This window comes from Stegostoma tigrinum, chromosome 4 (assembly GCF_030684315.1).
Source record: "Stegostoma tigrinum isolate sSteTig4 chromosome 4, sSteTig4.hap1, whole genome shotgun sequence".
NCBI lineage: Eukaryota > Metazoa > Chordata > Chondrichthyes > Orectolobiformes > Stegostomatidae > Stegostoma > Stegostoma tigrinum.
The window spans coordinates 80,523,693-80,538,606 of NC_081357.1; the positions used below are offsets into that span (position 1 = coordinate 80,523,693).

At 38.1% G+C, this 14,914-nt stretch overlaps 2 protein-coding genes across 4 annotated transcripts in view; one reads left to right on the forward strand and one right to left on the reverse strand.

Moving 5' to 3' along the window:
- Positions 1 to 8,696, forward strand: part of trim54 (tripartite motif containing 54) — an 80,387-nt gene extending 71,691 nt beyond the window's left edge. For all 3 annotated transcript variants that reach the window (XR_009445694.1, XM_048531853.2, XM_059645470.1), the window contains one exon: positions 3,931 to 8,696. Coding sequence is in view for 1 of the 3 variants with exons in the window: in XM_048531853.2 (XP_048387810.1) it covers positions 3,931 to 3,941 (11 nt within the window). In the remaining 2 variants the exon portion in view is untranslated. The remainder of the gene's footprint in view (positions 1 to 3,930) is intronic.
- mpv17 (mitochondrial inner membrane protein MPV17) overlaps positions 6,550 to 14,914 on the reverse strand; it is a 138,258-nt gene continuing 129,893 nt past the window's right edge. The window contains exon 3 of the mRNA XM_059645471.1: positions 6,550 to 8,188. Coding sequence (XP_059501454.1) covers positions 7,663 to 8,188 — 526 coding nt within the window. The 3' untranslated portion in view covers positions 6,550 to 7,662. The remainder of the gene's footprint in view (positions 8,189 to 14,914) is intronic.

Genomic DNA, 14,914 nt, shown 5'->3' on the forward strand with positions numbered 1-14,914 from the left:
ATAATTTTCCATCTTTTACCTTGATCCTTTCTTAAACGAGGGGGTTAGAACAGCAATTTTCCAATCATCTGGGACTTTCCCTGACTCCAGTGACTTTTGAAAGATCACAACCAAAGCCTCCGCTATTTCCTCAGCCACCTCCCTCAGAACTCTAGGATGTAGCCCATCAGGGCCAGGAGATTTATCAGTTTTTAGACCCTTTAGCTTTTCTAGCACTTTCTCTTTTGTAATGCCTACCATACTCAACTCTGCCCCCTGACTCTCCCTAATTGTTGGCATACTACTCATGTCTTCCACTGTGAAGACTGACGCAAAAGTACTCATTAAGATCTTCAGCTATTTCCTTATCTTCCAACACTAGCCTTCCAGCATCAATTTGGGGCGGCCCAGTGTCTACTTTTGCCTCTTGTTTGTTTCTTATGTATTGAAAGAAACTTTTACTATCATTTCTAATATTAATAGCTAGCCAACCTTCATATTTGATCCTCTCCTTCCTCATTGCTGTCTTTGTTATCCTCTGTTTGTTCTTGTAGCCTTCCCAATCTTCTGATTTCCCAGTGCTCTTGGCCACTTTATAGGCTGTCTCTTTTTCTTTGATATATTTCCTGACTTCCTTTGTCAGCCATGGCTATCTAATCCCACCCCAGATAATCTTTCTTTTCTTTGGGATGAACCTCTGTACTGTGTCCTCAATTACACCCAGCTCCTGCCATTGTTGCTCTACTGTCTTCCCCACTGGGCTCTGCTTCTAGTCGATGTTCGTCAATTCCTCTCTCATGCCCCTGTAATTACCTTTATTTAACTGTAACACCATTACATCCGATTTTGCCCTCTCTCTTTCAAACTGCAGACTGAACTCTACCATATTATGATCGCTGCCTCCTAAGTGTTCCCTTACTTTGAGGTCTTTTATAAAGTCTGGCTCATTACATAGCACTAAGTCCAGGATAGCCTGCTCCCTTATGGGCTCCATCACAAGCTGTTCCAAAAAGCCATCCTGCAAACATTCCATGAATTCCCTTTCTTTGGATCCACCGGCAACATTATTCACCCAGTCCACCTGCATATTGAAGTCCCCCACGATCACCGTGACCTTGCCTTTCTGACATGCCCTATCTATTTCCCGGTGCATCTTGCGACCCTGGTCCTGATCACTGTTAGGAGGTCTGTACCTAACTCCCATTATAGTTTTTATGGCTTTGTGGTTCCTCAACTCCACCCATACAGACTCCACATCTTCTGACCCTATGTCATACAGTGCCGCAGATTTAATTTCATTCTTAACTAACAAGGCAACCCTGCCCCCTCTGCCCACCTCCCTGTCTTTTCGATATGTTGTGAATCCTTGGATGTTTAACTGCCAGTCCTGAACTCCCTGCAACCGTGTCCCTGCAACCATGTCTCATAATCATTCAAGCGTATTTGTGCTGTTAATTCATCTACTTTGTTGCGAATACTACGAGCATTTAGATAAAGTGCCTTAATGCTAACTTTCTTATCATTGTTAGAGAGATGGAAATCCTAAGATGTCTTAAGCTATCCTTCCTTTTTGCTGTATTCCTAGTCTGCCTCGAGCTTAAACCCACCTGTATACATGCTATCCAGTCGCTAATATTTCCATATAACTCCATACTCCCTGTCTCTTTCACTTTCCCTTCCCCCCGACTCAGAAGTTTAAAGTCCTACTGACCACCCTATTTATCCTCTTCGCTAGAACACTGGTTCCAGATCGGTTCAGGTGGAGACCGTCCCAACGGTACAGATCCCCTTGGTTCCAAAACTGATGAAATGGAATCCCTCTTTCCCACACCAATCCCTTAGCCATGTGTTTACTTCCCTAACTTTCTTTTCCCTATGCCAACTGGCACATGGCTCAAGCAGTAATCCAGAGATTATGACCCTTGAGGACCTGTACTTCAATTTCTTTCCTAGTGCTTCATAATCCCTGAACAGATCCTCTACCCTAGCTTTGCCTATGTTGTTAGTCCCAACGTGGACCACAACAACTGGATCCTCCCCCTCCCGCTCCAATATCCTTTCAACCCGGTCGGAGATGTTCCGCATTCTGGCACCGGGCAGGCAACACACCATGCGGGACTCCCGATCCGGCTTGCATAGGATACTATCTGTTCCCCTAATAATAGAATCCCCTATAACAACTACTTGTCTTTTTGCTCCCCCCCATTGAATGGCCTTCTGCACCACGGTGCCGTGGTCAGCTGGCTCATCCTGTCCACAGTCCTTTTCCTCATCCATCAGGGAGCAAGAATCTCATACCTGTTGGTCAAGGTCAAGGGCTGAGGCTCCTGCACTCCTGAACTCAGAATCCCCCTACCTGCCTCACTTACAGTCACACCTTGTCCCTGAACACTTTTTGAATTTGAATTATTTAATCTACCAGGTGTGAGAAGCTATTAGATAAGTCTGTGGCACAGTATCACCTTACATTACTAATCTCCACCCTGAAGTGAATCAGACTGACCTATCCATTTCTCATATTCTCTTGGATAGGATTTAGAACGTGTCATTAATTCCTTTATCAACTCTTTAAACCTGACACCTTGTTATCTCAGATTCTCCAGCATCTGCAGTTCCTCTACGTATCTCTCGACATATGAGCTGGTGTCCAACACTTAAGCATTAAATTTGGCTCCTTTCTCCTGGGACAGAATCACAAAACCTTCGATATAGAAGTGGTTTATACTATTTTTGTTAATCTTTTGTACTTTTCTGTCATAATGGGTTTTTCCTTGGTGGTCATGCCTGAAAATCCTGACATACTTCTGTTAGGTGGATTCCATTCCCATCCTCTACAGAAACAATGGTCTGCTTCAGTGTGAACCTGGTCACAGAAAAACTGTATTTTGTCTCATTGTTATTCACAATATGGCCACATAGGAGTATCCATACTTCGTAGTAATTTATTGCCTGTAGCGAGCTTTTGAAGTTTCGAGAATCAAATAGAGTATATTATTGCAGGTTTTCATTCTTCCCTCGTGTTCTTACTCTTCAAAATCTGAAGTTTTAAAGTTTAACACGAATCTCCATTTTTGCAATCTAACTCTAGCTATCTACTTTTGTATGTCTCATTTATTGGCTACCTGTTATCTGTTCGGAGTTGATGATATCAGTGTTCAAAAGCAACAGACCTCTTTGCAGATAACAAGGTGTAAAGCTGGATGAACACAGCAGGCCAAGGAGCATCAGATGAGCAGGAAGGCTGATGTTTCAGGCGTAGACTCTTTGCAATTCATTTTCAAAACAGTAGCTTCTTCACCTTAAAGCTTTATCTGATCCAAATCCTGATCTATTTTAAGATAGTGCTTCAGCAGCCTTATGCAAACAGTAAGGTAGGAAAGTGTATCTCATAAGTTAAGGTTCAAACTGACATCTTTCTTGAATCATTCAATGAATAATTAATTTTTCAAAAGTGTTATTGTTTTTATTTTCAATAAAGTCCTGCGATCAATTATTTTAGCTGTTACTCTTTATTGGGGTCTTGTGATGCAGTCCTTACCTCTGAGCCAGGGGACCCAGGTTCATTTTCACCAGCTCCAGAGGTGTATAGTAACATCTCTGAGCAGGATTGATTAAGAAAAATATCTATTCAGGGGTTCTTGTGGTTCAGTGGCAGCCTCCTTATCTTTGAGATGAGCCAACCAGGTTCCAGTGCCACCTAAACCAGTGGTAATCATATCTTTGAACAGGTTATTTGAAAATATTGATTTTCTCTTATTCTCTAATGATAAAATCTTATCTACATTACAATTAGCTTTATTGTTTTCACAGTTTTTGACTTTACAGCATGGACTCTAACTGTCTCCTCATCAGTCTCTAAATTATCTAATCAAGTTAAAAATTTTGAGAGCCACTGGACCTCTAATAACAAGTACAGATAATCAATATGTAACATTCTATCCTTTCCCACAGATCAACACTGAACTTAAATGAAGAAAAAGAGGACAGAACTCACAAAGCAACTTACAGATTTATGCTAGGAAATGATTTATTCATAAATAATGTATTGCTTACATACTGAATGAATATTGATATTTGTCAGTTTGCAATGAGGTTATTTATTTGCCATTTTGTTTGCTGATTATAACTATGTGAAGCAATTAACACAGTTTTGCAGCTTCTCAATTAGACCAAACACTTCTGTTTGTTTTTATTGGTAACGAAGTTTAAATATAGCTTTAAACTCTAGAAAAATATTAATGTGACACTATTGCAATCTTGGGCCTTTAAAAAAAAATCTGGCTACACTGCTTGCAAGAATGTGTCTGAGATTACTGTGATATTTGTGCACAATTCAGCTTGTTTCGAATCTCTAAGCCGTTATATTATGGCTCAATTCAAAAACGGAAATTGCTGGAAAAGCACAGTAGAATGTTGCTATAAAATCCCCACTGTGTAGAAATGGGACATTTGGCCAACAAGTCCAGACCAACCCTCAAAAGATCATTCCACCCAGACCCATTCCCCAACCTTATCCCGTAACCCTGCATTTCCCATGGCTAACACACCTAACCTTCACACTTGAACACTGTGGGTACTTTAGCATGGCCAATTCACCTAACTTGCACATCTTTGGACTGTGGAGGTAACTGGACCACCTGGCAGAAACCCACGCAGACATGGGGAGAAAGTGCAAACTCCACATAGAGGCTGGAATTGAATGTGGGTGCCCGGCACTGTGAAGTAGCAGTGCTAACCACTGAGCCACCTTCCTAAAACCACTATGCCACACCTAATTCAGCAGCATCTGTGGAGAGAATACAGAGTCGACATTTCAGATCCGATGAACCTTCATCAGAAGTTTTGATGAATAATCACTGGACGCAAGATGTTGCCTGTGTTTCTCTCCCACAGATGCTGCCAGATCTGCTGGGCTTTTCCAGCAATCTATTTTTGTTTCCAAGCTGTAGACAATGCTTGACATGGTATTATAGAAAAGTAGCAAGATATGAAATTCACAAAGAAAAGTAAAACAGAATATAATTCAGTGGAAAGAAAGATACTTTCCAATTATTACTGCTTCACTGACATTGCCATTATGTTGTTTATGGGATGAGGATGGAAGACAGTAAATACTGTCAGTTCTTCAATCAAACTAGTTTACATTTACAGAATTTCTTGTAAATACAGACATAATGACTGGCAAAGCAATTTCTGGAATTCTAAATCTGTACCTGGAAGCAAACAGCAGCTTCAAAACAGTCTGGATCATTGATTACAGTCATTAAATTGATTATTATAGAATTCCTACAGTGTGGAAACAGTCCCTTTGGCCCAACAAATCCACACTGACCCTCAAAGCATCCCTCCCATACCCATCCCCCTGTAACCCACCTAATGTACAAATCCCTGAACACTACAGACAATTTAGCATGGCTAGTCCACCTGGCCTGCACATCTTTGGACTGTGGGAGGAAACCAGAGGAAACCCACACTGAAACGGGGAGAACGTGCAAACTCCACATAGTAAGTCACCCGAGGATGGAATTCAACCCAGGTCCCTGGTGCTGAGAGGCAGCAATGCTAGCCACCATGCCGCCCTGCTCACATAGTTCTGTTTTTGTTGCTTTAGCTTGTCTTTGACCTGCAAATTAAGTCAGTTTTGATTTTACTCATTATTGCAAATATGTTAAAATATAGTTTTTCTTTAATTCAATGTTGATTAATGATATTACATTTTCAAATTTTATACACTCTTCAGTGGATTGATCTTGGACTGGAAGGCATAGAATCAAGAAGCATATATGTCATTTAATGATGGGCCTAGGATTAAAAATCTTGCATTCAACACTGATCTTACTTAGTTTTATTCATATCTTCATTAGTTAATTGGTAATTGCAATTTTGAAACAAAATTCACTAAAATTTACAATGTATTTTAAATGCAATTTCTAGAATATATATGAATTTATATTCTAAGATATAGGTTAGCATTCTAATGAATGTTTTATGAATGATGCACAAGGTACTATTCTACACAAAAACCGAAAGAACTGCAGATGCTGCAAATCAGGATCAAAACAGAAAAAAAGTTGCTGGAAAAGCTCAGCAGGTCTCGCAGCATCTGTGAAAAAAAATTCTGAGTTAGCATTTTGGGTGCAGTGACCCTTCCTCAGATATTTTGCAATATGTACATAACATCACATCATTGCTTCTGAAATTTTACATAAAATCTTTGGAAAATGGTTAAAGGAAGTAGATTATGTAATAATTTAACCTCACGTAATTCTGAAGTGCAAACAGAATGCTATGCACTGAAGAAGACATTGTATTTGATCAATGTGAAAAAAGTTTAGTTTTGGATCCACCATTTTACAGCGTCTGCTGCTTCATAAATTAAATGGTATTCAAGTATTATGTAATTTACAATAGTTCCACCTAAAGCCACGTCATATAGTGACATGGTGGCTCAATGGTTATAGTACTGCTGCCTCACAGCACCAGGGACATGGATTCGACTCTATCCTTGGGAGACTGTGTGTGTTTACTGCAGGTGCTTTGGTTTCCTCCTGTTGCCTAAAGGTATGCAGGTGAGAGGGATTGGCCGCGCTAAATTGCTTCTAGTGTCCAGTGATGGCAAGCTACTTGGATTAACCTTGGAAAATGTAGAGTTACAGGGTTGGGTCGGAATGGGATGCTGTTCAAAGAGATGATCTGGACTTGGCAGGCTTAATGGCCTGCTTCTATGCTATGCAGATTCTATATGTCTACAATGTTAAAATATATAAATTGGCAGCACATACACTAAAATTGGAATGATACAGAAAAGACTGGGGTGGAAAGCAAATTTGTGAAGCAATCCATATCATAGGGCCCTCTTGTGGTACAGTAATAATGTCCCTGCCCCTGGAACAGGAGGCACACTTCTTCCAGAGGTGTGTAAAAACATCGCTGAACAGATTAATTAGAAAAATAGGTTAAATAAAATCTTTATTCTGCATCAAAACATATCCACTGGTCATCATAAAATTCATGCTGTATTTATTGAATGAAGATTAAGAATCATTTATTTGAGGATTCTTCTTTGCAGCAGTAAAGCATTTTCAATGTTGTTCATGTTAAATAAATTTTAGAAAAAAGACTGTTTAATATCAATTTAACCCCTTCAAATCTAACAAGAGAATCTGTTTTCCATACTTGTGTGTACAAGATGAAACTTGGAAGATTTTATCCACAAGACAACTTCTAAATTGTACTTTGATTAATTCTAATTCTAAAATTCAGATATGAATCAAACTGTCAGCAGCTCAAAACATTTAGATTTAAATTTATTGTTTTAAACACAATCATTTAACAAAATCCAGAAATGTAGCTCAATGATCTCAGTCCCTTTACAATCATTATAGTTTTTTCAGACTGAACAATATTTTGAATCAAAATAATGCTTTTAAAGAATTTTTATTACAAAATATAAATGAGAAAAAAAATTGATGATGAAGTTAGTTTGTGAATTTTTTTTTGGCAAATTTAAATCAAACATTTCTTTCAGCCTTAAAAGCGTTCCATAAAACAGATATGGTTAGTGCATTTTTTAAGTGACTTTGTTGGGGGGGGGGGTGTTTCACATGATGAATATCAAAGAGTAAGCTCTTAATTTGATGACAGAATGAGCTATGAGTTTATTACCCATTCTAAATTCATAATTTATTTCCCAATTGTCTCCATAATTTTACGATTGTTATCTGCTTGCATCCATTGATTTTCATTCTTGGCAATCTCAATCATTTCCCTTAAGATATGAAATGTGAGATCCAAGGAATTGAGTGGGTCAGCAGGTCTCTTGGAGTGTCCTGTGAAGGCTGCTACTATACCTTGGTCAGCTTGCTGGATGGGCACGAGGCTTTTTGTATTTAAGGAAGGTTTACGTAGGAAACGGCTGGCTTTTTTCACAAAGATATCTTCCAACATCTGCAGATAAGTTGGAGGTAGGTTTGAGAATGTCATCATGTACTTGGGATTTTTCCCCAAAGATTGGAGTAACTTTTCCTTCAGAATGTAAGAAAGGGATTGGTAATTTTCTTCAATATTGGCTGTGTTGATATTGGGATCATAAATGTTGTCAAAGACATTCAGATCTACAGCATGACAAACAGCTGGAGGGGTGCGACTGGCAAATAGTAGTAAGGCTGCAAGGAAAATCAGTGGAGTTGGTGTCATGCTGGTTAGAGATCTGCAAATAAAGACGTGAAAATTTAAATTAAAACACAGCCTGATGCAGCAAAAACATTCTTTTTGAGTATCGCAGCACCTCGTTTTAATGGTCAAGAGTATCATGCATTTAATTGCATTTTTTGCAACTTATTTTAATATGCCACTGTAAAGCATCTGGAATAAAAAAAAGGAGTAATACCATGGGATATCTAAGGAGTAAGATGACAGCTAACACTAAGATTGTAAATTGCTCAAAAATAAGTTGGTTTTGAATGCTTCCTAGTTCATGAACGGTTGATGGAAAGAAATGATGGACTTGCTTGGGTTGTTTGCTGCTTACTCATACCTTATTAGTGCTTTATTTCTTCTGACTGGTTATATAATTAGTTACAGACTTCATGAGCCAAACAGAAAATGTGGAATGATCGTTTATTTCTAATTCACACAACTACTATGCTTAAGGGATAATGGGAACTGCAGATGCTGGAGAATCCAAGATAATAAAATGTGAGGCTGGATGAACACAGCAGGCCAAGCAGCATCTCAGGAGCACAAAAGCTGATGTTTCGGGCCTAGACCCTTCATGAAGGGTCTAGGCCCGAAATGTCAGCTTTTGTGCTCCTGAGATGCTACTTGGCCTGCTGTGTTCATCCAACCTCACATTTTATGACTATGCTTAAGGTATGTTTTGTGTGCTGGAGCTAAACCATGCACTGTGAATTGCACTAAACAGTTCAAAGACAACAACTACCTAGAATGGGAGGGTTGTTCTATGAGGAAAGGTTGGAGAGGTTAGGTTGTGTCTGCTGGAGTTTAGCACAGCAAGATGCCATTTGAATGAAACATATAAGATCTTGATTGGGTGGATGTGGAGAGGATGTTTTCGCTTATGGGAGAATCTAGAATCTAAATGGTGCACCATTTGTAAAGCAGGGGTCACCCTTCAAGAAGGATAAGGAGAAATTATTTACTCTCAGAACACTGACTCTAAGGAGCACTCTTCTGAAAAGACTGTGGCAGTAGAATCCTTGAATATTTTTAAGGCAAAGGTAGATAGATTCTAGAATAAGCCAAGGGCCAAATGGCAGGAAATGCAGTAATTGGATCAGCAATGATCTTACTGAAGAGCAAAGTAGGCAGAAGAAGCAGAAATGCAATACTTCAGTTACTAATTTGTATGTATGTTCCATAGAATCCCTAGAGTGTGGAAACAGGCCCTTCACCCAACAAGTCCATACCGACCCTCAGAGCATCCCACCCAGACCCATGCCCCCATAACCCACATAATCTACATGTCCCTGAACACCACAGGCAATTAAGCATGGCCAATCCACCTGGCCTGTACATCTCTGGACTGTGGGAGGAAACCAGAGCACCCGGAGGAAACCCACACAGACAAGGGGAGAATGTGCAAACTCCACACAGATAGTTAGCTAAGGGGGAAATCGAACTCAGGGCCCTGGTGCTGTGAGGCAACAGTGCTAACCACTGAGCTACTGTATCACCCCCATGTTTGTCGAGAATTTTTATCAAGTCGGGATTTTCTGTCTATAATTACAAATACATCTTGGCAAATTTGTAAGGAAGGGAAAATTCACTGCATATAATTTAAGTGAGGAAATTATATACTGTAGAATCAGCGTTTTGTCCATTGCCAAAATAAAACTTCCAAACAAAACTCATTGGTTTGTTGATAAAGTGTAATTTTGACTCTTTTAATACAAATATTTGCAATCATTTTGCTTAAATGTATACATTCTTTAACTGTACAGAATTTAAGTTGCAATATATTCATTTTTTGCCATCCATTTTGGACAGCATTGATTTTTAACACTCACTGGAGTTGTGTGTATTTTACTAAGGCATGAAAGGAATTTAAATACACTATCTGTGGAAAATGCTTGCATTGCTTATAAGACAGAACGAAAGCATAATATCTACACTTCTTGAATCTTTAGTTACTGATGTGACAAAGTAAAGCAAACTGAAATGAAGAACAAAAATTTACAGCAGAAATGGAAGAATAAGGTTTGAGTAGGACCATTCATCAGTGCCAGATTTGATTAAGGCATCTCACCTAACACAACCTATAACTTGCTTTCAGGTACTGAGGGGTAATGCTTTTTGAACTCTGTTTTTAGAGTATTCTTCATGTCACTTAGTTTGATTCACTGTCTCTCCATCCTTCAATAATACATAAAATGGTGATCACCACAAAAGAATGAAAAAAGGAGCTTACTTGGATAAAAGATATCAACATATAATCTCAGTAGAAGTATCTTTCAAATGAACCGGTTGCAATTGAGAAAACTCTTAAAATGCAATTGTATACTTAGACTTAGAAAATCAGTTGTATATTAAAGTATTGAATTTGTCTTATAAAACAATCCTTGTGCTAACACGTTTTGCACTAAAAGTCAAAACACTCAAACAATATCCAGAAGTAAATTTCACAAAACATGCGTGGAAATATCCAGAATTTTTAATAGCGATATCAAGCTAAAGTCACAAAGTAAACTCTCCATGTGTTTCTTTCAGTGCATATATATCTATACGAAGAACAGGGGCTGTAATATTTGCATTTGTAACCACTGCAAGTCTGAAAACAAAATTTTGACAGCAGTGGACTGCATTAGCTAATAGTACACATTCATAATCATGACCTAGCCAATGTGTGGAGATAAAAATGACTTTGGCGCACTGTGGTCATGGGTCAATCAAATCTAACTACCTTGGCAAAGGCTGTCATTCATTAGTGAGGTTGTCTGATCCATTACAACACATTGGGAATTTTTACAATGTATTACAAGCACTGTTGGGAGAAATGAACCTTCCAAGCACTTCTTGGGAATCATTTCAATATCTTTTACTGTTTTGTTAGAAAATATCATGTCTTGTAATCCTACATACCTCACTTAATGCAGTAGGAAGTTAGTACTGACAGTTGGAATGTTGATTTATAAAGGTCAAATTTTGTCAAATTACAGAGGCCCAGATTTTCTTTATTTCAAAATTATATATCCTAAACTGTTTTCTCAGTGGGCAAACCTTCCCGCACCACAAAGCATGAGACTACAAGTATGTTATCAGTAAATTTGTGTTATCAATTTGTACATTGTAGTACTTCATATGATCAGTGAAGGTTTTGTATCTTGTTCATATTTTGACACAATGAAATGGGAAAACATGCAAACCACAGAGAGTCACAAAACTAATCATAGAGAGTTAAAAGAAAAAGTTATGGTGGATTAGCAAGGCCTGGTCGTTATGGTGCTGGATTATCAAACCAGATGTACTTGGCAAATTGTTCTGTTGAAGTAATTTCATTTCGCAATATGTGGGCTAGTACTAGAAAAAGATTCATGAACGTTTTGTTTAAAACAAACTAAATTGTCACTAAGGCAAGGCAGGACAAGATAATGCAGTAATGCTGTGGATAGAATGTATCACCTATATGTAATTAATAGCCAGTGAACTCTATAAAATTGATAGAACATCAACTCCAGGTTTATAGTAAAGCAAAATATTGTGAATGCTTGAAATCTGAAACAAACAGAAAATTCTGGAGAAACTCAGCAGGGTGGTAGCATCTATGGAGAAAGAAATAGAGCTAGCATTTTGAGTCCACTATAACTCTTCAGAACTGAAAGGGATTAGAAAATGGTGGTTTGTATATTTTGACAGAAGCAGAGAGGACCAAAGGGAACAGATAGCATTGAGTTCCTGTGCAAAATAGTGATTTTTAATTGAGGTGAAAGTGGAATAGAGATGAAAAATGGGTGAAAATTAAGGCATGAAAAGGGAGAAAGTGGGTCCTCTCTGCTGAGAAAGAAGTAAACAATACCCAAACAATACAGGGCCATCATGGGGAGGGAGAGGGTGCAGGGACAGAGATTGTAGGAAAATTGGAGGATAGATATCATGATCTGAATTTGTGGAATTCAATACTGAGTCTTGGAGTCTAAATTGCCCGAAATGAGGTGTTGTTCTTCAAGTGTTGTGCTTCAGATTTGTCTCTCAAGTTATCCACTATGTTAACATGGCCTTATTTTGTGTGGAATTTTCCCAGCCCCTGAATGATGTGGGTGAGAAATTTAGGAAACTTGGGTGATATGTCAACCAAGGCCATTCTCAATCAAAAAAAATGTATTTTCGAACAAGGTCCTGGATATTGAATTGAGATTCGCACTTGTGAGGGTGAGAGGCCTATTCGCATGGAATATTACCCATCACCCCAATAATTACTTAATTTCACACAATCTCCTTTTCTCCCACCCACTGATTAAAAGCTGTATGTTGAGAATGCTTGACTTGGAAGAACAGATGCCTGGCAATACTGGCTCACAGTATGCTCTTGCAGACTTCCATCCTGGACACCCAATAACAACATCTCCAACCACACTCCATAGGCAGCAACTGCAAGCAGTCCATGTCATCGGACATACATAATTAGGCTACAATTCCAATACAACTAGCCACATAAGAAAGCATTAGGACAAATGGGCAACAGTTTATTTAAAGAATAAATAAGTATTACAGATATTTGTAAACATGAGGACGTGGAGGAATTTGAAAATGATTTTAAAATTAAGCTATTATTTGTAGCCAATGTCATATGCAAGCTCATGTTATGAATATTTTCTATATTCAGGATGGATGAACTATATTGGGTTAACTGACTTCCATTATCTGCAATTCATCAAACAAAGGGAAGATCTATTTCTTATGAGCATTCCATTTGATTACATGCGTCAACAAATTGTTTGAATTGTTTCACGTAAATATATTGTTCGGATTATGAACTATCCAATTAAAATGACACATACCATTTGCTACTGTTGAATAAATCTGTGCTAATAACAGTATGACTGCCTTACATCAGACATTTCATTTTTAAATACAAGAGTAGTGTGTATTGAAGAACAGTGACTTTGCCTATCAAAGCTGTTTTGTACAAATTGTTCAGTCCTCATCATTATATTTGGTTACCATGAACTTTAACATGATGTTCCATGCATCAGTTTGACTCAGCTGGTTGTATTGCTTCCTCTGGATCAGAAGATTTACGGTTTTAGATAATCGACAAGGTTGCCACTGCATACAATACTGATGTCTATTCCATTGGGTGCTGCCATTATCAATAGACTGGCCATTCCCATTCAAATTATGTTCCTATATTTCAATGTTACTGTAGAGGTTGCACTATAATGCAGCTTGCACTTTTGGTTCTGAGCAATTTTACACCAATATTCCATGCCACAGCTAGGTTCTTAAAATTCTTTAATATTTATGGGAGTCTGATAGTTCATCTGCTGTTCAAAACTGTGGAGACAAATCTATCAGAGATATATGGTAATTAACCACTTTTTAAATTTCTGTGTATAATTTTGCATTTTTCATAGTTGTCACATAGGAAAGTTGTATATTCATGAATGGTTCAGTTCACTCTGCAAAACAATTCTTTCAGGAGACAGAAATGTCAGTCTCAGAATGGTTTACCTCTCGAAATTTTGAGACTAGACAAGAAAATCTAGATTGTTTCTATATATTAAAAAGAGATGTTTTTATTTTACTGCTTTTTGTTTACTGCTTGGGTGTTTGCGGGTATTTGAGAAAATTCCTTAATTGCGAGATTGGTTGTTTACGCAGCCTGATAATATCATTGCTCTTCCGTGCTGGAAATGGCTAGTTAAGAAGAATGCGAACAACAATTGTGCCACTACACATTCGTGTTGGTGGAATTCTCACCAGAGAAATTGCTAAATCTCTCAAAGACTTACTTTGTGGCTAGCCATAAGCATCCTTGCTTTGCTGCTGACATTAAATTCCAGGCTGTTACTGTTACCATTATGGGTGAAACTGTGTCATTTATAGCCTAAGGACTTTCCTAAACTGGGGTGGCAAAAGCTTCTTACCATCCTATGAGCTAACTATGGCCTAAAGGGGATCTGTTTACTTAGTTGGCTGGCTTGCAAGCAGAGTGAAATCCAGACATCCAAAAAGTTGTAATTACCATGAAGGACTCTCCTTAATCTTTCACTTCATCTGGGGCGAGGTGGCCCTCAGGTTAAATGACCATCAGTTGCTGCTTTCTAATGACAGAGCAGACTATGGTCCACTAGAAGTGTGGTGAATTTACCTTTATTGCTTTTAAAAAGAAGTACATATTTTCTTTGCTAACGTATGCTATGCCTTAGTGATGATTCCTACAAAATGATATGCCTGTAACTGCTTTTGCACTTCAAGAACCAAGGTTTTTGCACTTAATGTTTTTCCTCCTCTTGCCACAGACTTCAGCAATACTTCGACAGATTTTTCTGAAAATGCATTACCCCTCATTTCTGTGTAAAATTGCATGTTATCTGTTTGCTCATCCACCATTGTCTGTCCTCCTGGAATTCTTTGCAATCATCCTCACTATTTGTTGTTAAATTTTCTATTTTAATCATACAAAAGGATATTATGGCTAATGTATATTAATTAATGATTAATTAGAATTTAATAACCTTTAGCAATGACTCCTAAAGAACACCATTCGTAATCCCCTCTATTCTGAACAATCCTTATGAATCCTAACCATATTTTTCACCAACTTTCCATTCTCGCCGCTACATTTCCTTTATTATGTCCCAGATTTTTTTTAAATAAGAAATTTATAAATAACCTTTTGAAAGCCCATGAAGATTTCATCTGCTACTTTTCCTTTATCTAATGAACTTGCCTTTAACAAATTTTCTTGATAAAT